Source organism: Ctenopharyngodon idella, chromosome 23, assembly GCF_019924925.1.
Source record: "Ctenopharyngodon idella isolate HZGC_01 chromosome 23, HZGC01, whole genome shotgun sequence".
In the NCBI taxonomy this organism is placed as follows: domain Eukaryota; kingdom Metazoa; phylum Chordata; class Actinopteri; order Cypriniformes; family Xenocyprididae; genus Ctenopharyngodon; species Ctenopharyngodon idella.
In genome coordinates, this window is record NC_067242.1 from 25,473,754 (window position 1) to 25,500,595 (window position 26,842).

The window sequence follows — 26,842 nt, forward strand, 5'->3', positions numbered from 1 at the left end:
TGTCCTACATGAAGATATTTGCATTTGTTGATTGGTCATCACAAATGGTTATGCTTCTCAATATACAGTTCCATACTTAACCAGCCTGCACATTTAATTATAGAATGTGTTATGGGCTTTGATATGTACACAACTAGGCAGTGTTGTAGCTCAGAGTGTTCGTGAAGTGCATGGGTCAGTCCCTGGGAGCATCTCCAAACTGTAATGTACTCCAGTAGAGTGATAGGACATGACATCATAGTCCACAGGGGCACAGATAATGTGACATACTGACACATTCCACCCAAGGCAGCGAGACTGAGGAAGCCACTTCCACTGCCATTCCCTGACACTTTCCCACTCCCTCCAGTTCATCCACAGCTCGGAAACCTCAGACAAACAAGAGGGCAGTAAAGTGATATGACAAAGTAATGGAACATGCCAGTGGAAACTAGCTCAAAGATTCCTCATTTTTTGGATTAGTTTCTTAAACACTAATCTCTTTCAAAACAATGATGTTTTATGTTTGATTTGGTAGAATGGATTTTGTTAGGTAGACTCTGTTTTTAAGTTCAATTGATATACTTTGGTTTGGGCTTGTTTTCTCATTTGGTTTTGTGTTTTATTTGAAAGACTGTGACTTTTGTTATGGTAGGGCTTATGTTAAATTTGGTAGACTGTCAACTTGTGTCTCAACCCCCATAAATTTTATTAGTGTATTACAGAGAAAGCAATGGCTGCTAGGACTTAAATCTAATCTATTCAGTCTATTCAAAACTAAAGGGAGTTAAAATACTACTACTAATATTTTATCCAGTGATGCAACCCGTCTGCTCTACTTTTTGTTTATTGTCTGTGTATGTGGGAGGCTTATCAATTTAAGGATTGCTCACTAGCCGTATGAGTAAGCAGGTTTCCTCTAGACTGTCTGACTGTCTGTTGTTTCTGTTGGACTACAGTAATCCATGCAATATACTACACAGATAAAAGATCTTATGAGTGTCTTATGCCTGTTGTCATCAGATGAGCCATCAATCTCCAGCAACGACCATGACACCACACACATTCCTGCATCTGCCGTGATTTCAAGCGCGCCTATCATTACCACCATCCCACCCAGTCCAACTTCTTCTTCTCCCGTAATACGCCGACAGCTGTCCCATGACCAGGGTGAGTAATATCTCTGCCAACATATACAATATCTCAGTGACATCAGAAATGTGTCTCATTTTTTATGAATTCACCCTTATCTCTAACCTAGATTCTTTACGACTCACAATTCTGGAATCAGATTCTGGAGCTAAAACAGAGCGCTCCAGGTCCTTTGATGAGGGCTTGGATAATTACAGAGAAGAAGGAAGAGGGTAAGTTTAAAGTCACTATGTAAAATCATAATCCACCAGTACAATGACCACAAGGTTGAAAAGTCAACCTTCTTCCATTGCTGCCTCTCGCATTATGTGACGTCTGTGTTTACTGTGTCTGTACAGGCGGTCGATTAAACACACCCATGGATTCAAGGGCCTTAGAAAGGTGAGACTGCTGTAATAGAGATAATAAATGACTAAGACTCCCACTAACTGCATTATGATTAGTTTACACCTTAGATAAAGTTCTGTCCAGTTAGCACCTGACCTCCAGCTAACATTAAGTCAATTTAATGAAAATGTTGTCATTAATTATAAAAATAAGTAAATCATGCACCCTGACCCATACATAAATTCTGCAATAAAGGGATTTTCTATCAGAGAAGTGCAAGTTTAAAGTGTCACATTCATGTTTTTCATAGCCCCACCTGTTGCACAGAATGAGTGTAGAACCATCCACATTTGACATGCTCTCGCGTTTGTGACAACTAGACTCGGAACAGAGTCTAGTTGTGACAAACATGTCAGTCTGCATGTGTGCATATACAGACAAGACATACAAGAATGTGTCATGTGTGAACTATAATGGTCACAACATCAGATTTTCACTACACAATTTTCGTGTCCAAAAGAATTAACGAAGAAAAAATTATTCTATCATTCAAATTTATCTTTAACTTTATTTTCTCTTTTTTGGCCAATGAATCACACTCAAAATATGAGTGTTGGGAGATGGACAGAGAGTTTGTAACCAAGTTTGGTTACAATAACAAGTTTGTAACCGTACAGAATACAAAAAGAACTTGGCACTTCCAAAACTGTCTTTTCCAAACCCAGAAAACTTTTACATTGGCAAGTTCTCGTATTTGGATAGAGGGTCTTGCTCTCGTCTGTAATGTCCTCAGACATGATTTTATGTGGCAGTAGTACTGTAGCTCACACTGCATCGTCGTCTTTTTTCCGTTTTATGATAGGTGGCAACCAGCACTATAAGGTGCAATACTGCCACCCACCAGTTTGGAGTGGCAACTATTTACTGGTACTGGATTATTTACGATACGATCACATATGTAGTATTTATAGAGCCCTGCACATGACATGCAGGAAAAAAATAGTAGGCTAAATCGTGCGCATGCTTTACTAAGTCGTTCCCTTGATTTATAAATCGTGCGCATGATTTACTAATTCGTTCCCTCGATTTATAAATCGTGCGCATGATTTACTAATTTGTTCCCTCGATTTATAAATCGTGCGCATGATTTGCTAATTTGTTCCCTCGATTTATAAATCGTGCGCATGATTTACTAATTTGTTCCCTCGATTTATAAATCGTGCGCATGATTTACTAATTCGTTCCCTCGATTTATAAATCGTGCGCATGATTTACTAATTCGTTCCCTCGATTTATAAATCGTGTGCACGTTTTAGTAAATTGATGGAACAAATTAGTAAATCATGTGCACAATTTATAAATCGAGGGAGCGAATTAGTAAATCATGCGCACGATTTATAAATCATGTGTGGGTCTCCGTACGTATTAACACTTGATATCGATATTTCATTTTTTTAAACATCACGGTTATCATCAGTACTGGTATATGTAAGCAATAATGTACGAGAGGCTGTACGGTATCGTGAATAAGTCACAGCTGAAGGGCATTGTTAGGCACGGCGCGAAGCGGAGTGCCTGCAACCCCTTCAGCCGTGACTTATTCACGATACAGCACTAGCCTCGAGTGCCTTATTGCTTTTATAAAACAGTTACCACACAATACAAATATTAAAGCCAAAAATATGTATCGATGCAACTTTCATGAAATAAACTTTCACTAAAAGCCTTCCTTCCACCGGAAAAAATAGTCAACAGCAACAGAAGTTACATTATTCCACCATTAGATGGCGGCAAAGACTGTCTTTATGAGTGTGTCAGTCAGTAGCGAAGACTTTTACATTAAAAAGACTGAATTGTTGTGAACACGGAACAAGACCCAACTGACAAATGCTTTGACTAGCACTGTCAGTCACGGGAAAACCCCTTAACTGTTAAAAGGAAAAGATAATACATCGGACATTTAAACAGATTTTTTATTATGAACATAGGACTGACCTGAAGGAAAATGCTAAATCTGAATGCTGGTAATAAACTCGCTCAATCGATCTTTTTCTCACAACATTCTTCTACATAATACAGTAAGCTTCAATGAACAATATCAATTGAGAACATACAGTTTACGTTGCCAAGAGTGGTTGCTAAGGGTGTTGTGTAGTGATACACAGAACCGTTGGGTGAAGCCGTGTTTTATCGTTAATAAAACACAGCTACTGACCAATCAGAATCAAGGACAGGAACTAACCGTTTTATAATGAGAATTATCTTTGAATCATCTTAATTTGGCAGTAAATATTGAAATATGTGATTCAATTGATTAATCAATCAATATATTTAATTATTTTGATTAAAAATTGTAATTTTTTCAGAGTGAATTTTCACTGAGAACTCAGTGGTCCTCATAGGGTTTTCAGTGGCAGCTGTCAAAGAAGATGAATTGTGCAGCAGGTTGATCCATGTTTGGTGTGTTTTAAGGCTGTTGACAGGTCTTCTGAGGACTCTGGCTCTAGGAGAGACTCTACTTCAGATGTCTTCACTGATGCCACAAAGGAGGGTCCACTTTATTTCCGGCAGCTGAACTCAGATAAGGGCAAGGTACAACCAAAATTCACATTCATGTTTTCTCTTGTTCTGAGTCCCAGTACTGAATGAAGGTGTCTTTAGAGCATGCTGGTCTGTGATACTGAAGAACTCCTTGTCAAACATATTGTGAACGTGTTGAAACGAGTCTCTAAATGAATGAGAATGGCTGGCAGGCTTTCAGAAACATTTAATGTTGGCCAAAGTACTGTAGTGCCAGAGATCTTGTCTTAAGAGATCTTGTCATATTTTACACCACTCAGACATATAAAAGGTTAAAGGCCCTGATGTACTTTAAACAAAATGGAAGCACAAACTGATGTGACGTCATTTCAAACAAAATCAGGCCAAAACGAAGTTTGTTCAGTGTTCATTTTGGGAGTTTGAAATGGCTTGCCAAAGCGAACTCTCAGAAAAAGAACAAAACACCTATGCACTACCATAACGTAATAGGATGTGTGTGCTCAGACTCCGCCTTCTTTCATGTGGAACTCTTCTCTGATTCATTTGATCTCAGCGAGTGAAAACATGAACACACTGGATAGCCACTTTATAGGAGAAAATGAAGTTGTGCTTCTAATGAAATAAGGCACTGACACTGTTTTTGTTGTTTGATACTGTAAAGTTGCTTGCTTTTAAGCAATCTATTGAATAAAATGCCATAAAAATAAACATGACATGACTTTACTGAAGTGCTAATTTGCAGAGCTCGTGCTATCATACCCATGTTGTTATGATCAGATGCTGTTCTTATGCTTTCTATAAAAATGCTTGCTATTTTCTCATTTTTGTTGTGTTTATTTTGTTACTGATAGGAAAGCACACACATATTTACATTTTCATCTAAACGCCACTGTGGACATTCGATAATAGTATATAGTATATGCTCACGTATTTCAAACTTTGTTTTACCCCTAAATGAGGAATGAAAAAGAACTTCGACCATAAGTATATCGGGGCCTTAAAACACGTACAATATATGGAACATTTAAACAATAATCCGACAATAAGACTGTGGATCATAGTGACCACAATTAAGGGTGTATAATAATCACAATTAGGGTTTAAATGACAATAAACTGTAATAACTTGTTTTCATGACAGATTTATTTAAACATACATTAAATAATAAAGACATCAATAACAGCCTAATTAATATGTAATACAGTGCATATTTTGCAAAATGCTTTTTTTTTTTAATCTAATGAGAATGTGGACATTGAATAGCTTTCTTGAGGTAAATGTAACATTAAGTGACATTGTATAGCCTACAAGCTGTTTTATTGATGTCTTTACATGAGACAGGATTCATTTAGGTAAGTTGTAATGTATATTTCAACATACCTTCTGGTGTTCACCTATGTTTATTTCATGCGGTAACAAGTAGTAAAGAGGAGATGAGATGATCGCTTCACAAGCGCTTGATCCGTGCTGCCTCTTGAACTGATTAGCGCCAAATCTACATTTATTGTTTGAATTTCGTAATAAAATTGACAGAATTTTAAAGTTGAGACTTTGCTTCATATTAAAAGTAACAAAGCACAAAGCTTTTTGCAATTATTGGATGGCAGGCACGCTACAAATGTTCAGTGAAGTTTTGTTCACTCATCAACAGAAAACAGCACAGAGACTAAAAGATTTTTGATTTAAAGAAACCATATCATTACTGATTAAAATCGAGAAATTAATATTGTCAATCCAGAGCTAGTGTCCACCCTATAATAAGTGGGATAATGTACCATAATTTTTATCAAATAAACCCCTCAAAAACTTGTAAAATGTAGGTTGTTTACAGTTGCTAAGCCACTTGTGTATATGTACTATTTTAACTTCAAACATAGCCCATTCAATCATATTTTCATAATTCTGTTATCTTTTCTACAGCGTGTTGGCAGTGGCATACGGTCTTGGAAGCAGATCTATGCTGTGCTTCGTGGTCACTGCCTATACCTGTACAAAGACAAGAGGGACGGACAAACCAACGCCAACTCCCAGATCGAAGACGAGCCTCTGCCAATCAGCATCAAAGCCTGTCTGATTGACATCTCCTACAGTGACACAAAGCGGAAGAATGTCCTTCGGCTGACAACGTCAGACTGTGAATACCTGTTCCAGGCGGAAGATCGAGAGGAAATGCTGTCCTGGATCCGAGTCATTCAAGAAAATGGCAACTTGGATGAAGAGGTGAACGATCAGTAATCATAACACGCTTTTTCCTTCAAATACAATCTAAATTACTTACATCTTCACTATCCTAATTATGTTAAGACTGACTTGGGTGCTTCTAGAGATTAAATATTTGTTGAGAGTTCTGTCAAAGCCGAGCCTTAAGCCGTGTGTCCACCAAAGCGTTTTTTCCCGTGGCTAGCGAATTTTTTCCATTTTTTTTCAATATTTTTTTTTTTATGTGAGCATTTTTTTTAAACGGCAGTAGCGTTACGAGGCGCTAAGCATCTGTTTCACGCTGAATGCTGAGCGCTCTACTTTTTTTTGTTTTGTTTTTTTCTCTCTGGTTGTCGGGAGTTGAAGAATTTCAACTTTGGGTAAAACGCAGCACTTATCACTGTCACTTTTTACCCAGCCGTCCAATCACAGTGGAGGAGGGGCGGGACAAATACCACAGTAACAAACCGCCACATTCTGCTTCTACAACGGCAACAGACGACAACAACAAGCACAACAATGGAACAAAAAATCATTAAAAACAATTGACATTTTTATTTTCAGAAGCAAACTATCTGGGAAATCACATACTAGTAACATTTCTGCTCTCAAGCGCCCGCAGCAAGGTGTTTTCAGAAGAGCTCTGGTGTTTTCAGCTGGCTAAAAAGACTTTGGTGGACACACAGCCTTAGTTCTCATGCATGTTATCCAAGTTCAGATCCATTCTCCCCATCATTTCACAGGTAATGTTCAAGATGGCAGGTCAAAACAGTGAATCTAATCACCATACAGGCAAAAATGAACAAAGTGGCATTGATGAGTTTGAAGTTTGGTTTTTGAGAAAAGAAAAAACGAAAGAAAAAAAACTGCACAAATGGAAAGTAAAAGGGTGATCTAAATTATGATATTTCTGCACAGACTTTATTCAAGGCACAAAAAGATAAACTTATTACTGAAAAATGTCTATCCACTTTATTTTTAATAAAAGAGTGGGCACGGCTATTTGTAAATTAAATGTGTCTGGCTTCATCTGCTTCCAATTATTTTTAGCTTTATAAAACAGCTCTTGATGTTGCAAGCTGGTATTTCTTACCATGTTATTTTAATGTATTATCTTAATTATAAACACACTGGTTTGTAGCGCAAATAGTTTTACGGTTTACTGCACTTTGTTATTTTTCTCGTTATTTACCTAATGTTTTAGAATTCTCGCACAAAATAGCTTCCGCCTTGCAACATAAGGTGGATATATACTCTTAACAATGATTTGAAAAGTCACAGAAAACAATGTGTTTGAATTTTAAAGATGTGGTGTTGTGTGGTATGCGATGCATCTTTTCCATGATATAAGTAATCTTCAACCGCACACTGTAAAAAAGAATTGTTGGTTTAACTTAAAAAAGTAAGTTACCTGGTTGCCTTAAAATTTTGAGTTCATTGAAATTAAAAATTTGAGTTCATACAATGAAGGCGATTGGTTTAATCAACAGAAACTCAAAATATTATATTATCTGAACCACATTAATTACTGAAGTTGATTTGACAAAAGAAAAAATGTTGTGATAACAAATCGTGAAAATATATATATTTTTTTTTTTTACAGTGCAGTAAGGAAAAATATTGCAATATAGTAATTCTGCCTGAAATCCTAAATTTCTCAACATCATCGCATAAATGACTAAGTAAATTTGTGAAATGTTAAACTCACATAAAATTCCTTGACAACCGGCTATTTTTCGAAAGACACTGACTGTACACTGTAAAAAGTAATACGCTATATCTACTCCACAAAATTTTGGCAACAGATTACAAGCAATTTTATTAATTAAATTCAACAAATAGAATTGAGTTAGAATTAATCAAATTAATTCCTTAAATGTCAACCATTTAAAATGAGTAAAATTTAAGTAAAAATTAAAAATATCTGAATAACAGACGGACGTCAAAGATGAATTAAAAACTCTTTATTTTTTATTGCCAACATTGAAGACACCTGATGATAACAAGTAGAATCACTGAAGGAAAGAGAAACACAGGAATTAACAGAGGTTTAGATGTTGATGTTAATTTTATTGAAAATGTTTGGTCATCATTGTGGTGATCGGTGTTTTATTTAGTTTGTCAGTTTGACTCTTTGCTTTTTATGTCAGTTTGTGGTTTTTGTAATGGTATTTGCTAATTTTACACATTTTAAATGGTTGACTTTTAAGGAATTAATTTGATTAATTCTAACTCAATTCTTATATGTTGAATTTAATTAATAATATTACTTGTAATCTGTTGCCACAATTTTATTGAGTTACAGTGTATCTTCATTGATGCTTTTTGAGTATTGTACACACTCGATTAGAACAAAACCAGATTCTTTAATTCAGTTTATTACTTTTAAACACTCAGGCGTGTTGCATGAGCATCAGACTTTTCAGACATTTTCAGAATTTTCACCTGCAAAATCTGAACATATTTTCATTAATACTGTTTGAGAATTACTCTTACTCTTACTTAAAACAAAACCAACCAATATTAAAATATCTTATCAGAATAATACCAACCAATATTTAAATATCTTAATAGCCTTTGAACGCTCAGACATGTGCCAAAGTCACTGTGGCACTGATATATGTGCTAGACACTATAAATACAATATAGCTTAATCTAAATCCGAAGGATCACAAAGGTTGACAGGAAACCTTTTTTAAAATTAAACAACCGTCATTATTGCAGTTTCGTTTAGTGACGTGAGTGGTGAGGGGTAAATCTATCCATGTCTAGTACCTGATATTGATATGGTGGATGTTTTGGACTTCCCTCATGAATCATGGAAAAAGGCCCTATTTAAAGATCCTTCTTACAATAGCTGAACATAACCTTGGGCTTTTTTGAAAAGAAATAGTAACTCTTGAGAAAAAAACACAGCATCTTCACTATAGGGTGTCTTCTTCTGAAAGCACAGGGTTATCCACAAGCCCTTTGGTGTGTTTGGGGATTCCACTCTTACATTTCATCCACTCACTGTTGTCTGCCTTCTCTGTTTTTCCTTCTTCCTTATGTAGAATGCGACTGTTACTAGCACAGACCTCATCAACCGGAAAATAAAGGAATACAACACTCTGATGAGGTAAGCAGGAAGACGGGAAGAATTCCCGTAAAATTTGTTTGTAGACTTCATCCTCTTCTAGAGCTTAAATGGGTTTATGTGTGTTGCAGTCCACCCAGCAGTAAGACAGAACCCTCACCCAAGGCCTCCCGTCAGTCCCTGAACATCAGGCAGACATTACGGGGTGGTAAGGGGGAGAATAAAGCCACAAGCCCTCACTCACCAAATAAGGACCACGACAGGAAAGCCATGCACAAAGGTAAAATCATCAAGGGCACTAACTCCGGATTCTTTGTATTTTATTCAGTACTTTTAAGTATCAATAAAAAAAGTTCTCAAGTACTTGTGTGTGTTAAAGCTATGGTTAGCGATTTCTGAGAAACACTGTTGAAAGTGGATCGGACCAAGCATACAGCACATTTGTAGCCAATCAGCAGTAGGGGCGTGTCCACTCATGATGGGGGAGGAGAGATTGAGCAAGAGGGAGATTTGAAGAAAGACTGTAGAAAGAGAGATCGCTGAGAGGCATTACAAGAAAGAAAAGGTCAGAGGAATATCACTGGAAAAAGAAGGGTAATGATTAAAGGGGACCTATTATGCCCCTTTTCACAAGATGTAATACAAGTCTCTGGTGTCCCCAGAATGTGTCCTGTAAAGTTTCAGCTTAAAATACCTCACATTTCATTTATTATAGCTTGTCAAATTTGCCCCTATTTGGGTGTGAGCAAAAACACGCCGTTTTTGTGTGTGTCCCTTTAAATGCAAATGAGCTACTGCTCCTAGCCGCTTTCTAGAAGAGGGTGGAGCTTTAACAAGCTTGCGCTTCGCATACTCAACAACAACAAAGCTGGAGAATCTCACTCAGGCAAAATGACTATTGTCAGTAACGGTGTTCAGCCTTACATTGTTCAAACTGGAGTCGGACACTGATGAAGAGACTCAGGAAGAAGTTACAACTTTTAGAATGCAACTGGATGTTTCTGAATGGTTAGTGGATAAATTTATGTAGTTGCTGTGGAGTTGATTCAACTCATTGACTAGCATGTGCCTTCCTGTTAATCTTTTGTGCAAATCCAGCATTGAACTGACCCTCGTTTGTGAAGCAGTACGGCGTAAAATGACGGCATGGCAACAGCACTCTACTACAGCAACTCTTCCTCTTCTCTAAATCAGACCAACATGGCCTCGCTCCCTTTGTTGTGTGTTCTCGTGGGCAGGGTTTATGTAAACTTTGGGGTTTGTGATGTCACCAACCTGGTAAGAAGCTTGTTGTAGTCCCTACCAGCCATTTGTTGTAGTCCTTAAAAAAGGATTTCTGTAAAAGAAAATATCTCCCTTTGCATTGAACTTTGAGTGTCGTAACTTTGCAGATGTTGTTTATGCTCAAACAGCAACATTACATGCTAACTAAAGTTAAAAAAGTGAAATCATAATCAAGTACCCCTTTAAGCAAGAGCTTTAGGACCCGTGTTAATATTAGAAAAGTTTTCCAGAGCTACAGAGACCTTAGCGGAAAGGCCTGAAAATGGACGCCGATGTTGTGTTGTTTCTGCTCCATATGTAAGTAACATTGGTTTTGCTATGTTTCACAGAACCAAGATATGCCGTTGTTGTAATGTTAGCTGTAGTAACAGGACAGTTTCAAGTGTCATTGTTTGTTTGGAGCTGGTGTGTTGCTGACGACTAACAACGATCTCTTGCTTGTATATACTCTTATGTACTGTATGTTAATTTTTTGTTCTTCCTTGTTGTTTGTTCAGCATTATTTTGCTTCACTTCAGCTATGATAAAGAGACATCCAATCTTGCAATGAAGGGAGGGGTGTGTTTGTTTGGGTTGATTTCAAATATCAACAGTGTTTCTCAGAAATTGCTTGCTGCAACTTTAAGTACTTTTTTGCTTATTAAGGCCCTGACACACCAATCCAAAAGTCGGCCAACGTCTGGCTATCGTTGAGCATCTGTAAGCTTTTGGCACTGCTAGTTCTTTGATGTCGGTTTGTTGTGTCACAGCATTTAGTGTATTTAGCTTAGCGACATGCTAACATAAAACTCTACTGGAACCAACTGTAAACAAATCAAAAGTCATTAGTGCTGTTGATTACTGCTTTTTGTGTTGTGCACTTAAATAACCATCAACAGAGTTGCTGTTTTTGTTGAGCATTGCAAATCAGTCACTTGTGAGTTTCCTCACTAGGTTTGAAGTGCTAATGTTTCTGTAACCCATGATTATTATGGTTGTCTGTGAATAGACGAAACCAGCCCACCCAAGGATAAGGGCACATGGAGGAAGGGCATCCCTGGACTGATGAGAAAGCCATTTGAGAAGAAACCGTCTCCTGGAGTCACATTTGGAGTAAGACTAGATGACTGTCCTCCAGCTCAGAACAACAGAGTAAGACCACAAAAAACATCCTCACTCTTGTTTCACTTGGCATTTAGGACTTGTCATCCTAAAACTGTCCCATGTGGAAAAGAAGTACACTTTAGCATACTTTTTAAAAATAGTACTTGTTACTGAAACAATATACTTTAAAAAATATACTTAAGTGTGAACGGAATGTAATGTTTTGAAAACTTTCCATAATTGCATGTTAGTTGCAATTAATATTATAGTTTAAATGTATATTAAATACCATTAGCTGAATTTTAAAGAGCATTTTTGACCCGCTTAAGTACATCTTTGTATGTAATTTCACAATTATATTTTTTATTGAAATATGGTTTACTGCCGAATGTACTGACAAGCATTTATGACTAAACTAAAATATACTTTAATGACATTTCTATTAAAACTTGTATGCCATGTATTTAAATATATTTGTAATTATAATTTGGAATTTAGTATTTTTATAATATATTAACTTTAAATGTAATATGGGATAACACACTACAGTTATAAACTTAATCCGTCAATCAAAATAATCAAACATGTTACATGTGCTGTAATATGTTAATCAACACATCAAAATAAGTGTACTTCTTTAAAGTGTGACAAAAGATAATTAAAACAATGATTTAAATAATACTTTAAAGTAAAACATTTAATTTTACATTATTAGAAAGTGTACTTAACTGTTAATAAAAACAGTCATGAAAGTGTATTCTCCTAAAGTACTTGAATTTCATTCATATAATATCTGCAAGTACAGTTTTGTTTTTTTAAATATACATTTAAGGTTTGAAGTACACTACAAGTACACATTCAGTACAATTAAACACTTTATTCACAAGGGAGTGAGCTCTCTACAGTTGTGATATTTTTAGCTGTAGGTGTTTAATAATGTTTAAAGAATAATTGTTTACTTAAGTTTGTGGGATGAGCATAATTGCATTTGGAACCTGATATGTTTTTCATACTGCTGATTTTGGAGTCATATTTGTCTATGTAAGCAGCACATTTTCATATGCCGTGCAGTCTCGGAGGTTTATATTGGCTTGCAGGTATGTGACTGAGCTTTGTGTGTTTTAGTTTGTTCCTCTGATAGTTGAAGTGTGCTGTAAGCTGGTGGAAGAACGAGGACTGGAATACACAGGCATTTACAGAGTGCCAGGAAATAATGCCGCCATTTCCATCATGCAGGAAGAGCTCAATAACAAGGGCATGGGTGACATTGATATTCAGGATGATGTGAGTGTGTATTTCTGTCTCTGTCTAGTTTAAGTGTCTGTTACATTTTCTCTGTTTCTTGCTTGAGGTCCTTTTTCCCTTTTTTAATAATTCTATACTCTTGGGCAGAAATGGAAGGACTTGAATGTGATCAGCAGTTTACTCAAATCCTTCTTCAGGAAACTTCCTGAACCCCTCTTCACTAACGGTAAAAGTCCTTGTTGGAATTCCCTTGCTTGAGGCTCTTTATGACTCATATTTTATTTATATATGTTTCTCTTGCTCAACATTAATTGTATAGTTTGCCATCTAGTGGCTGTGAGTGAAATACACATGCAATTTCAACACCTGACAATTGAAATCATTTTCCTTCATGATCTGGCCTCTATAGAGAAGTATGCAGACTTTATTGATGCCAACAGAATAGAGGATCCTGTAGAGAGACTCAAAGTGCTCAAGAGACTGGTAAGCAGCTGTTTGCCTCAATAACAATTTGTTTACTGTGGTAATAATCTCTCTGTATTTTACGGAAGCCTTGAATAAACCTCTCATTCTCCAGCTTCACGAGCTGCCCGATCATCATTATGAAACACTGAAGTTCCTCTCGGCACATCTCAAAACTGTGGCTGAAAATTCAGAAAAGAACAAGGTAAAACAATTTTGGGATGTACACACACACAGAATGTGCACTTCCATTCAAAAACAACAAGATGACGTGCAACAGAATGGAAAAGAACACATAATACAGGGCTCTTGAGACATGTTTTAGATTGCAAGATTTTTGCCAGATTTTCAGTCATGGAGATATTATTTTATAAGTTCTTTTCTAAAGGTAAGCATGGAATGAAGTTTGCAACTCATTTCATTTTATGAGTAAAATAAGATATTCATAAGTGGTGGGACTTGATTTTATGGATTGATTAGAGAGGATAGCTTAAAAATAAAAGGGCTTGGTGACGTCAACCAAAATGGAAAGTAATTTTTAGACTATATCTTAGACCTAAGACTAGGAACCAATAATTAAAACACTGCGCATATAGAACACAAGAATGCATCCTGTGTGAACACTCTCTTTGTTTTTCATATATAAAAGGGAGAAATGTCTCATCTTCTCATTTATCATTGTGTCAGATGGAGCCACGGAATCTGGCCATCGTGTTCGGCCCAACACTAGTGAGAACATCTGAAGACAATATGACTCACATGGTGACACACATGCCAGACCAGTACAAGATTGTAGAAACGCTCATACAGCATGTGAGTTCTTCATTCTTTTCATGTTAAAACTAAGAAAGTTCTTCTTTTAAATGTCTCATTTTTTAAATAATTCTGGTGTTCTTTTGCAGTATGACTGGTTCTTCACTGAGGAGGGGGACAAGGAGCCTTCGGTGTGTATTAGTACAGCTGCTTTCTTTATTCCACTATTTGTTTTGTTAGTTTTTAATTAAAAATACTTTTTTAGATGTGTTTGCTAAGATAGGCTATCCCCTATCAGGGATTTGAGCAAATCCCTAACCCTAAGTAACTGTTAAACTCTGGAGTGTATCTCTGGATGTGCTCTTTTGAGCAAGTAGCACCTAGCAACCACCCAGAACTCCTACTAGAGGGCCACATTAGGATTGGAGTCCTGCAGGACCCAACACAAATCTTGCGGGAGCGGGCGGTTTTTTATCGTTGCTGCGGTTGAGAGTGAGCGGTCAAAAAATACAGCGTGGGTCCTTCAGTCCTGCGATTTGCCACGTAACAAGAAAGGACTCAACAAATTAATTTCACTCATAGACTGTATAAAACGAGATTTCACTGCAGTCGATCAGTAACATTCTCTTACTCCATATCAGGCTAAGCCAAGTGATTCATTTTTAGTTCATTCTTTAGTACGTTTCATGTTTTTTTTTTTTTTTTTTTTGTATTATCCATTTTCTTTTTGCTATATGTTAATATATATAGGTTTTTGTTTAGTTTTTATTTTATTTGTTTTATATTTAATTTATTTATTTTATAAGTAATTCAAATTAAATATTGTGCCTTGTTAGATTACCAGAGTTTAACTGTTATGGTTAGGTGTGTGTGTTGTTACACATATGTTTAAATATGTTTTAGGCTCCACTAGTTGTAATGTTTTGTTTTAACAGTTGGTAAAGGCTAATAAAAAGCTGGACGAATGTGTTTGTCATTTGTGGTGCTAGCATTACTTTATCTTATGGTCATTTTAATTAAACGCAATGTTCTACCTCTGTTATTCTGAACATTAAGCATAGTCCTAATCAGAGTTTGGGAAAGTTACTTTTAAAAGTAATGCATTACAATATTGCGTTACTGCCTAAAAATGTAACTGCGTTTTTATGAAAAGTAATCCGGTACATTACTTTTGCGTTACTTTTTCTCTCCTTGCCTGTTTGTTGTTTTAATAACAACAAAAAAGTTTTCTTTTTGGCAAATATTAAGGCCCTTTCACACCAAAAGTGAAATGAATAAGCCTCAGGCTGAAAGAAATGCATATTTATACCTGTACAGTAGAGGGCGCAGTTCAAACAAAACTTTCAGCTGTGCTGCCATTCTGATAGGATACAATAGATACAGGAAATATAGGATACAGGACAAGGAAGTTCAACATTCTTAATTCTAAATCTAATCTAAAGTAGTTTTTGCTTATTAGTATGGTTGAATTGGATCATTGAAGGTCAGCAGCAAAGACATTGGTTAATAAAGTGAGATTAAATACATAAAGTATATTTGTGCAATTTAATATATTTAATTATTACAGATTTACGTAAAATTCTGAGATTGCAGTTCACTGTTTTTATTCATTTTGAGGAATACTGAATGTTTTCGTGCAAGTGAGATGAGTAAATGCATGTTCACATTTAGTCTAGAACTACAATAACCATCATGTTTACACAGCGCACACAACACCTCTGCATTTTATTACAAAGTAACTTGTGTTACTTATTTGGAAAAAGTAACTTAGATATTTTGTTGTAAATTGAAAAAGTAATGCGTTACTTTACTAGTTACTTGAAGTAATCTGATTATGTAACTCAAGTTACTTGTAATGCGTTACCCCCAAAACTGGTCCCAATGTTTGTGTAATTTTTTTTCACAATTTCTACAAGCTGTAACAGAATGTTTGCGGGTGCGGGCGGTAATGGTAAGAAATTCAGTGGGAGCAGGATTAAGAAAACAGTCCAGCGCAGGGTTCTAACTCTTACAGTAAAAATCACCCAACACTCCCTACTGTAGATCATGGAAGTGAATTACGCACAAGCAAGAATCACTTTTCTTCAGAAATTGTAAAAACTAGTTTGTACGTGTTCTTTCATTACTTTGTCTAAGTCATTGCAACTCTTTAGTGAATTGTTTTTTCTGTATGTCTGCTCAGACTACAGTCCAGGAGGAGAGTGCTGTAGAGTCTCAGCCTTTGCCTAACATCGACCACCTGCTGACCAACATCGGCCGGACAGGCACCTCTCCCGGGGAAGTGTCAGGTAACATGTGCCCTTGGTTGAACCCTCTCTACCACGGGTTCACCTTTTACACTCTTTAATATATATAACTATGTCTTAGAGCACACATTGTCATGTGAGCTAAAACAAAAAAGCCACAATAATACGTTTAAACTTTGTTTTTAATATTGATGAAGCAACAGAAGCAGCTTCTCCCTACATTTTGAACAAAAGCTGTGCTATGGCTTAATTACAATGCCTGTGTGAGTTTGTGAGGCAAGATGTTATACATTTTTGCCTACATTAGCTTGCTTGGTGAGATCTTGAATTATTTGGTTATGATTTTTTTTTTTTACTTAACATCTTTTACCCAATTTAATTCCAGTTATGTAAATTTTGGATACTTTCTGTCTTTATTCCATTTCTGTTTTGTGAATCTCACAAAACCTGTCAAAAACACAGCTGGGTCATATTTCACGCAAAAATAAGTGAAAAAAGAAGAAATTTAATTTTGCTATTTTTAACATTTACATTTTTTTACATTCATGAAAATTAAGGATATTCTCTCCCTCAAATTTTCATTATGGCAATGCAAAACAAACAAACAAAAAAAAAAAAAAAAGGATAATAATAAAGATGTTTTAAGAGAATCAAACTTGAGAAGAATTGAATTGAGTAATGATAATGTACAAAAGTTAAACATTTGGAAGCATTGCTGTAATGAGCTGTAAATTGCTGTAAAATACTATTTTTCCTTTTTAATTTGGGGAGAAATACGACCGTTTCCGTGAGATTCACCCATTTAGTGTATATGTCTCTTTCTCCACGTGTCCAAACTCCACTGGGTCGTCTCTGTAATTCTGCCGACTGCTGCACTAACACGTCATGTTCTTTCTCCAAGAGAGAACAAACAAACAGCTAAAGCCAAAACGCAGAACACGCTTGCCAATCTCTGATCCCTCTGTCCCTAGTGCCCCTCTGTCGCGTGTCCTAAAGGCTTTCCCAGCATTCACACATACTGATCTTGACACAGGCCAAGTGGGCGGAGTCTATCACACCTTGATGTCACTGATGGACTCAGTAGTGTCCGTGATGGGCAGCTGGAACTGTAGGAAGAGGGAGGACTGTTGCCCGCAGTGTAGCTGCCTAGTCTGCAGACACCCCCGCATTTTATGACATGGGCGACTGAGAAAAGAGAGCAAAAATGTGCAAAGGGAAAGCGCAGCAGAAGTGTTGGGTTCTGTGGGGCGTGTGTGGTTTGTGAGTTTACCTGGCGTAGAGCAGTGCTGCTGTCTCAAAGGCTCTTCGCCGTCTCTCGCCCCTCTCTCTCTCTCTCTCTCTGAACGCTGGCCAAATGGAGAGACAGCATGGTAATGCAACTCGGCTCTGAATATCACTCGGTCATACCATATTTCACCAAGGGGTGTGCAGGGGGGCTCGGCTCGACACAGAAGAAATAAGCCTCCAAAATTTGTAGTCTTTGCCATGGAAAATGAAATGGGAGCAAAGACATCAGTGAATCAATTCTTTAACTTTTCCTTGCTGGCATTCTGTCTTCCCATAGTGTCATCTTTTCTGCGTAGCTAGCCCCTCTCTGACCCCTGTCACTTCTGACCTTGGTTCATGCCGTGAGTGTCTCGTCTTCATTGTGGTCACGACAGCATACATCAAATAATTCAGCACTGTCATTAAACATCAAACCCCCCAGTCTATCACTTCAATTAACGAAGATGAGCATTTTCTTTACTTTAATCATTTCTGCATCACGCACATAGTACTATAGTAGAGTGTAAAGGGTTGTAGATTTAATTGTTGAAATGTAAAATTTCCCACTACCATTAAACACTAAATTCCCTTAAAGACATATCCCAAGTTTAAAACAAGTTAAAGGGTTAGTTCACCCAAAAATTAAATTAGTACTCACCCTCATGTCGTTCCAAACCCGCAAGTATGTTCAGAATACAAATTAAGATATTTTTGATGAAATCTGAGAGGTTTTTATCTCCCATAGAAGTAGAAAAGACATGGTTAAAATAGTCATTGTGACTACAGTGGTTCAACCTTAATGTAATGAAGCGACGAGAATACTTTTTGTGCGCAAAAAATAAATAAATAAATACAAAATAACGACTTTATTCAACAATTACTTCTCTTATGGGTTTGGAAAGACATGAGGGTGAGTACTTAATGACAGAAAATTCTTTTTTGGGTGAACTAACCCTTTAAGCTGTGTGGACAGCATCTGAGACACAGAAAATAAGTTTGACTTGTCTGTACAATTTTACAGTAATGCACTTAGAATGGAAGTCTATGGGGAAATGGTTTAAAGGTATGTGAAACTTGTATTTTCGTTGAAGCGCTTATACATAAATGTGTTATTTGAGTTTTAAAGCTGTCTAAATGGGACTTTATCAGTGATGCTACTGTTATATACAGACAAGCTTATGGTTATGTGTCATTATACATGTTAACATGACCAAGATGTACAGTAGGTTCAATATTGATATGTATATAGCCAGAAGACTTTTAATTTGTCTATATTAAGTATATATATATAATATGTGTATATTTTACTGTTAAGTTTTTTTTTTTTTTTTTTTACTAGAGACGAGTCAAAATTACTTTCTGTGATAATTGACAGAGAATGTCACAGATGAGTTTAACTTGTATTGAACCCAGTAAGCTATTGATTACTTTAAAGGATTAGTTCACTTCAGAATTAAAATTTCCTGATAATTTAATAACCCCATGTCATCCAAGATGTTTATGTCTTTCTTTCTTCAGTCGAAAAGAAATTAAGGTTTTTGAGGAAAACATTCCAGGATTTTTCTCCATATAGTGGACTTCACTGCACGGGTTGAAGGTCCAAATTGCAGTTTCAATGCAGCTTCAAAGGGTTCTACACGATCCCAGATGAGGAATAAGGGTCTTGTCTAGTGAAACAATTGGTCATTTTCTAAAATAAAAAAAAAAACCCCACCTTTTTATACTTTTTAACCACAAATGCTCATCTTGCACTGCTCTGTGATACCCAACACATTATGTTATCGTGTTGGAAAGGTCACACGTGACGTAGGCGAAAGTACCAATCCAGTGTCTGCAAAACAAACGTGCAAAGACAAACGGCCTTTACCAAAAAAAAAAAAGGTAAAACAACGATGTCGGACGATTTTGAAGTTGGAAGAAAAAATGAGATGGAGTTTTTTTGCCCTACCGCGGTACTTCCATGTACGTAACGCGTGACCTTTCCAACTTGATTACGTAATGCGTGGTTAAAAAGTGTGTGTGTGTGTGTATATATATATAGAAAATGACCGATCGTTTCACTAGATATAAGACCCTTATTCCTCGTCTGGGATCGCGTAGAGCCCTTTGAAGCTGCAATGAAACTGCAATTTGGACCTTCAACCCGCTGGACCCAACTGAAGTCCACTATATGGAGAAAAATCTTGGAATATTTGTCTCAAAAACCTTAATTTCTTTTCAACTGAAGAAAGACAAACATCTTGGATGACATGGGGGTGAGTAAATTATTAGGAAATTTTAATTCTGAAGTGAACTAATCCTTTAAGTTTTAGTTGTATTCTACTTAAAATGTACAGAGAATTAAAAATTTCTCAGGTTTTTTTTTTTTCATTGAGATAGTCAAGGTTCTGTATATCTGCTTCTAAGGATCTCAGTATGTCAGAATCAGATGTTCATATAGGTCATATATGTATGACACCCGTCACTGACACTGCCTGCAAGACCCTTATCATTTCATGTGTACTCGGTGGTGTTGTGTCACTCTCCATGCATCCTATTAGTTGCACTTATTCCTTCATAAAGAGGTTCATCAAGTTCAGCTGATCTCTTTTGCAACCACAAAAATTCCTTTCGTACCAGATTCATGTTACTATATTGTCTGTGTTTGGTGGATGGTCCTACATGTGAAAGATTGCTCCCTACTGGTGAATATATATCTAAGCGTTACAACAAAACGTCGCTCACTTGTTTGTCTGCATGCACGCCTGCTCACCATTCCTGTCTTCCCTTGTTTGCCACGCTCTCGTCGTCATGCACTATCTTTATTCATGCATATGTTTCTTTACACATCACCTTCTCTCTGTATATCAGTTTGTTTTAGATCAGTAGAAGGACATGCACAAGCCTCTAACCATGTGCTACTATTTTCTTCTCCACAGATTCACCAACCAGTGACTCTGCTAAATCTAAGGTGAGTTTGATTCTTGGACCGTGGGCACTTCTCTAAAATATCAGGTATAGTGGGTGAGTGTAGTTCTTGCACCAGGCTGACACACTCCACGACTCCCAATGTAGCACCCAAGAGCCAGTCGCCATCTTAAAGACACTGGACAGATGGATCAGAGGCCATCGTGTCATGCTTTGAACATGCACTGCATTCAGTGTAACGGGGAAATGAGTTGTTGCTAGAATGTGCACTAAGCATTTCTGCATAGGGGTGGGAATCGTGAACCATTTCTTAAACAGTTATTGAATGTCTGACGTATAACATTCTATTTAATGAATCATTCTCTCAAACTACTCTAAAACAGCACATTCACTGTAAGTTACTGAATTAATAACTGGCATTCACTGAGATTGTCATTCAATAGAGTTGTTTGCAATACAAAAAAAACTACTATAATATAAAACAACAAAGTATATTGTACAGTGTAATTAGAATCAAATATTTGGTGCTTCCTCAAAAGTACTAGAAGATCCATTAAATGGATTACGATTCCCATCCCCTTTTCTGTCATCTGGCTCCAGCTTTGTTTTCAAATGCAACCCATGCAGCTTTTTCCATGTGCCAGTGCTGTTGGTGTTGCGGGTGCCGCTTGTGCTATGTGGCTGTTCTGAAAAAGAAGCCTGATTTGGAGCTCAGTACCTGTTTCTAATGTTTCTTTCTATGTTCAGTCCTTCAACCTCTGATTTGTGCTGCTATCAGAGAAGCAGGTGGAGTACTCTGGTTAGCCTCCTGCAAGGGCAGCGGTTGGGCTTTTTATTCCATGTTTCCTTGCTAGGCCTCAGTGCTTTATGGCTCCTTGGATTACAAGGTTGTTTTGTTTTCCCCGTGACTGAATCTGTTACTCTTTCTTTTTCTTTGTGTCCAGGGGTCCTGGGGATCAGGGAAGGACCACTGCAGCCGCGAGTTTCTTCAGCCACGAGTCTCCTCCATCTTTGCTGCGGCCAACCGCAAACGAAAGAAGCACAAGGAGAAGCTGCAACCCAGCAGCTCTGATGACGACCTTGATACCATCTTCACCAAGATGGATAGCCCAACTCAAAAGCAGAATCATCAAAGCCAGGAGGAGTTGGCAGGCAGGTCCAGCCCGTGCAGAAAGTCACTTGTAGGAGACGACAAGAATGGCTTAAGTGCAGAGTCCACCCCAAAGAACAAGAAGGAGCACAGGAACTCTTTCTTTATGAAAGACAAACCCTCTTCAACTCTCTCCCCCTTGCCCAAGCTCTCATGTTCACCCGGTTTCAACCGCCGCACCTCTGGTCCTCCCAAATTATCCCTTTCGGATCCTTCTTCACAGTTAGATGAGACCACCTCAGACTTGGGCACCATGAGCTCTGGAGCCTCTGTACCCAGAACCAGACCTCGGAAATGGGGCACAACAACACCACCGGCCCCTGAGCTATTTCCAGTTTCTGGGGGGGCTTCAGTGACCGCAGAGGTTAGCTCTATTACCTCAGACTACTCAACCACTTCCTCTACCACCTTCCTGACAGGAATGGAATCCATCACATTGAGCCCAGAGGTGCAATCTGTGACTGAAAGCCGGGGAGGAGACGAAGCAGATGACGAGCGCAGTGAGCTCATCAGTGAGGGACGACCAATGGAAACAGACAGCGAGAGTGACTTCCCAATGTTTAGCCCTGTCATTGCAGGACTAGACATACCAACCACAGAAGATGGTGGAAACATCACACCCAAACTAGCTTGCCGCTTGCTGCCCTCCCATAAACTGATAGAATGTGACTCTCTGTCCAGGAGGCGATCCTTGCGTCAAAAGACGGACAGCGATTCATCTGCGGAGGCAGGGGCTGGTGGTGGGGTCAGCAAAAATGAATCAAATAGACTGTCTCGAGTTCTGGAGGTGATGAAGAGAGGCCGTTCCACCGGCAGCCTGAGCGCCCCATTGCGTACTGAATCGGAAAGAGTTGAGCCAGCATGGCATCTTAAAATCACAGAGAGACTCAAGTTCCGTCTACGCGCCTCCGCTGATGATATGTTCGGTGTCGGTACGCAGAAGGCTCGCTCTACAGAGATGCGTGGTAAGAAAAAGGGCATCCGGCGGCGGCATACTATGGGTGGCCAGCGGGATTTCGCTGAACTAGATGTCATTCATGACTGGAGGGAACAGGGCGGGGTGGACCAAGGTGCCGAACTGTCTGCGGTGGAGCGCCTTAAACCCAAGTGCGACTCTCAGGACATGTCTATTCGGGACTGGATTGCTTGTGAGAACCGTCGAACTGGGGGTTCACAGGCCAGTCTAGAGATGGAAAGTCAAGTAGGGATAAAGGCAACAGAAGCGGGAGAGACCCATGTAGGTGTGCAGAGTGCTGAGCAACTGAATCCTTCTGCCTCTCCATGTCCTCAGTCCAGCTCTGAACAAGTAAACGGAGGCACGTCAAAGGGCAAATCCAAAAACAGCCTGAATTCTGGAGATGATGCTCATCCACAGAAATTGTCAGGAGCCCAAGTGGTGCGCTCACGATTCTACCAATATCTTTAAAAGAAAAGAATCATCTGCATGTGTGTAAGTGTGTGTAAGCGTGTCATAATGTGTGTGTAAAGGCCTGTTCAAACCAAGATGAATATTTGGTGTGAAAATTCGGTGTGATAAACATTTTCATTTGAATGAACGGCATCTGTTCAGACTGACACAAACTGCCATTGCATCTGTTCAGTCCGATGTGAACATTTGCATGCTGTCAGTGCGACAGAATTTTTCCATGGGGGTTCTAATCTCTTTTCCACGGCACTGCAAAGAAAACTGGCCAACCATTAAGATTTGCACTTTTGGTCACATTTCATAAAACTACGACTTGGTGGTGCTTACAAAGAGACTATTTTCCTAAATGGCAGTGAATAGCAGAGGAAGAATCCAAAACCAGGTCTCTAGTCTCTGTTCTCTTGTATTTGATGATGTTTGATAAGCATACAAATATCTGAATGGCTGTTTGAAAGCATGTAAATGCTGTTTGATTTTCTTTCTTCGTGACAAGCGGGTGTCAGATTCTGAAAGTTGTGCAGCGCTTTGTGTCATTAAAATCATAAAAAGACCACAATCTCGATTCAAACACCCACACAGTCTTACAGCGATTCGCCCGTGTCTATTAAACCTTTGACAAAAATAATACCTGAACATTTAAATCTGTGTTTATGCTGCCACGCTGAGCTAGAGAGAGCAGTTTTGAACCACACAGTAGGTATTTCTGTGTTACATATATTCAGATTATCACAGAGGTACTGAGAGAAAAGTTTAAATTTAGGATATAAACACATCAAAATAGAGCAAACCAACTTTTGAAACTAACTTGGTGCTTCAAATAACGATTGTTTCAATTACATTTTATGCCACTAGGTGGCGACAAGTGACTGTTAAAAAATGTATTTGTCATTGAATCATTCATTCAAAAGATTAGTTCAAAAACACTAGGGCTGCACAATTAATCGGACGATTAGGAAAAAAACATTGAAATCACGCTTAAACGATTTGGCTTAGTGCGATTAATTTTTTTTTTTATGCGCGGCTTGTCAATGAACTATGGCTCCAAATGCTAATCCATCTGAAAGCACTGCAAGTTTGAATCACTTATATCGTGCATTTGAAAACGCAACACATCTTTCCAGACATGAGAAGCATTTATTAACATCTTGTACAAGAAAAGACAACATTTAATAACAGTTTTTACTCCAAACTCACTTCATAACGACAGTTGAGCGTCCTTCTGTGAGATGATGTGGCTTCTTACACAGAATAAGGCAGTCTTGTGTATTAGTCATGTTTGATCAGTCAAAACGTTTCAATATTCTGTTCATTCAGCTACAGCGATAGTATGGCATTTCCTGGAATGACGCATGTTCTACTTCAGCAGCAGGGCATATTTGCAGTTTCTGCGCAAGAGCGCCCTCTGGCATTCAGATGGAGAAGCATTTACTACTGATCACAGAGCCGTACAGCTCTGACGAGCTGCGCATAAAATAATCGCAGCCTTTGCCAAATCGCGTGCGATAAAATTGCGATAAATCGTGCAGCCCTAAAAAACACTGATTCATTCAGTAATGAAACAAGTATTTATTAATGAGTCACTGATTTCATTTGAAAACATTTCTTTATAATTCATTCAAATTAATTAAACATTAGAGTCTAGCAATTAATATTTTGTCAGAACCTCTAGTAAATTACATGTTATTTTTTTTAGTTTTATATTCAGAATCGTGGGAGAATCGTGATCTCTTTTTGAAATTAAAAAATCGTGAATCTCATTTTCTCCAGAATCGTGCAGCTCTGTAACCTGGGTCACCAGGATATTTCTGCTTTTCTATAAGCACCCCCTACTGTCAGATTGGATCTTCATTTGACCTGCCATTTTTACGTATTGGTGTATAAAGACAAAACGCATGCAGAAATCAAGATGAATTTTCATGCCAAATGTGCATAGGTGTGAACAGGCCTTAAAAATGAATGAATGAATGTACTTAGAGCTAAGGTTACTCCACCTTTATTTTCCGTCCCCCTGTCCTTTTTTAAACAAAAGTATCTATAAATATGAATATATATTATAAATATAAATTGTATATATCTAAATGTATAGGCTTATAAAAAAGTAACTGGAGTAATTTTAACAATTTTGAGTTATCTGACTCATTGTTTTTGGATCAGTACTGGAGCTCTTTTCTTGAAAGCTAAGTAATATATGCATGACGGTGAAGTGGCCTGATATTCAGAGGCTGTACAATACCAATGTTTACCAACAGCCTCTGCTGCTGCGACAGCACAATTTTTGGACAGACATGCATTTGCGAAACTGTTACTGAAGGATACTGATATCAAACTAAAAGAAAAGGCATCTTGTCCAAGGTTAGGACAAAAAAGAAAACTCCTGATGTTACTCATATGAAGAATGTAATATGCTTGCTGTTATATTGACTAACACGTAAATTGCTTGTTGCAGTTTTCATTAGTGAAAAAGTGTAAATAATATCTGTACTTGAAGTATTTTTGTTTTGTTTTGTTTTTTATTCTGAAGGTTAGCCCTGATATGGGCTGTTTTCTGAGCTGTGCGCTGTGGAAACCCCTTTTACAGTGCATCATAACAGCCAGACATTAATGTGGAAGAAGAATGAAATCTTTTTATATTTGTACAGGATTGTCAAAGTAAGTGCTAAACCGAAAGCTCCAGAGCCTGAACATCTGTAGCAGTACCAGGCTTACTGGTATTGTCATGTTAAACCATTTGAATGCAAACTACAAACAGCAAAATAAGTCGTGAAATCACAAGGAATTAAGGTTTTTTTTTTAATTTTTTTTTTTTTATGTTTTTTACAAAAAAGTGCCTCTCAACTGGTTCTGGTGACAGGAAAGGTGCCATTTCTTAATTTTGTTGTTTGTTAATATGGAATGTGTATTGTGAATGGATGACTGAATTTTATCAGAAAAAAAATAAGAAAAATAAATTTTTATACAAAACGATGCAAAAGCAGACCCTGCGCTTCCACTGCTTCATCAGTCATAGTCTTAAGTCATTTTGTGCTTTGCCACTGGATATGTCTTTACCCTGGTTTACCCTATTGAGGCAATAACTTAAATGTGTATATTTTTTGTGTATGTTACCTTTGTTAAAAAGTCACATATTTTGTCCGAACTGACCAGTGTAGCCAGCATGTGATTCCTCGGAAGAGTATGCATGACGTCATACTTATGTGTGCAGATTTCATCTTACCTCTGAATGCTCATATGTGTGACTCCCAACTGCAAAGAAAACAAAAACACTGGAAATAAATTATCTTTGTCAGCGTCTTCTCATTGTCATTGGTAGTGTATGTAATGTAGACTCTGGGTCTAGCAGTCACTCAGTTTGGACACAGTCCTGTTCTTTATTATTGTTAGAGTTATTATTATTTCCCCAAAAAATATCTGGTCCAATTTCACTTTTTTCTTTTAGGTTTGTAAAGAAGTTCATAAGTATGGGTAATTTTCTACAAAACTAAAAATTTGATCATAATATCCTTAAGATCATGAGAAACATAAATTCAGACAAGCATGTCCAAACTCATGGCTGGTAGAGTAAATGTTTGAATAATTTTTTATGTTAATTTTTAATAATTTTAACAAAGTGCAAAATGTTGGGTATTTTGATGGTCCCCTTTAGACTATAAGTAACGTTGCACCTTCATATTAACTCACCTTTAGTGTATTAGTAGTAGTATTAGGCTACTCTAATGAGAGTTAGTTGACATGTAGGTGCAACATAA

At 37.6% G+C, this 26,842-nt stretch overlaps 1 protein-coding gene across 5 annotated transcripts in view; it reads left to right on the forward strand.

Annotated features, from left to right (window-relative positions):
• LOC127506300 (rho GTPase-activating protein 21) overlaps nucleotides 1-26,387 on the forward strand; it is a 121,056-nt gene extending 94,669 nt beyond the window's left edge. For all 5 annotated transcript variants that reach the window (XM_051882648.1, XM_051882647.1, XM_051882644.1 and 2 more), the window contains 17 exons: nucleotides 1,003-1,149; nucleotides 1,241-1,343; nucleotides 1,470-1,512; nucleotides 3,931-4,050; nucleotides 5,920-6,219; nucleotides 9,252-9,316; nucleotides 9,406-9,554; nucleotides 11,547-11,689; nucleotides 12,767-12,925; nucleotides 13,034-13,112; nucleotides 13,296-13,369; nucleotides 13,464-13,553; nucleotides 14,036-14,161; nucleotides 14,251-14,292; nucleotides 16,284-16,389; nucleotides 20,532-20,563; nucleotides 21,465-26,387. In XM_051882648.1, coding sequence (XP_051738608.1) covers nucleotides 1,003-1,149; nucleotides 1,241-1,343; nucleotides 1,470-1,512; nucleotides 3,931-4,050; nucleotides 5,920-6,219; nucleotides 9,252-9,316; nucleotides 9,406-9,554; nucleotides 11,547-11,689; nucleotides 12,767-12,925; nucleotides 13,034-13,112; nucleotides 13,296-13,369; nucleotides 13,464-13,553; nucleotides 14,036-14,161; nucleotides 14,251-14,292; nucleotides 16,284-16,389; nucleotides 20,532-20,563; nucleotides 21,465-23,096 — 3,410 coding nt within the window. In that variant the 3' untranslated portion in view covers nucleotides 23,097-26,387. The remainder of the gene's footprint in view (nucleotides 1-1,002; nucleotides 1,150-1,240; nucleotides 1,344-1,469; nucleotides 1,513-3,930; nucleotides 4,051-5,919; nucleotides 6,220-9,251; nucleotides 9,317-9,405; nucleotides 9,555-11,546; nucleotides 11,690-12,766; nucleotides 12,926-13,033; nucleotides 13,113-13,295; nucleotides 13,370-13,463; nucleotides 13,554-14,035; nucleotides 14,162-14,250; nucleotides 14,293-16,283; nucleotides 16,390-20,531; nucleotides 20,564-21,464) is intronic.
• Nucleotides 26,388-26,842: the final 455 nt, after the last annotated feature.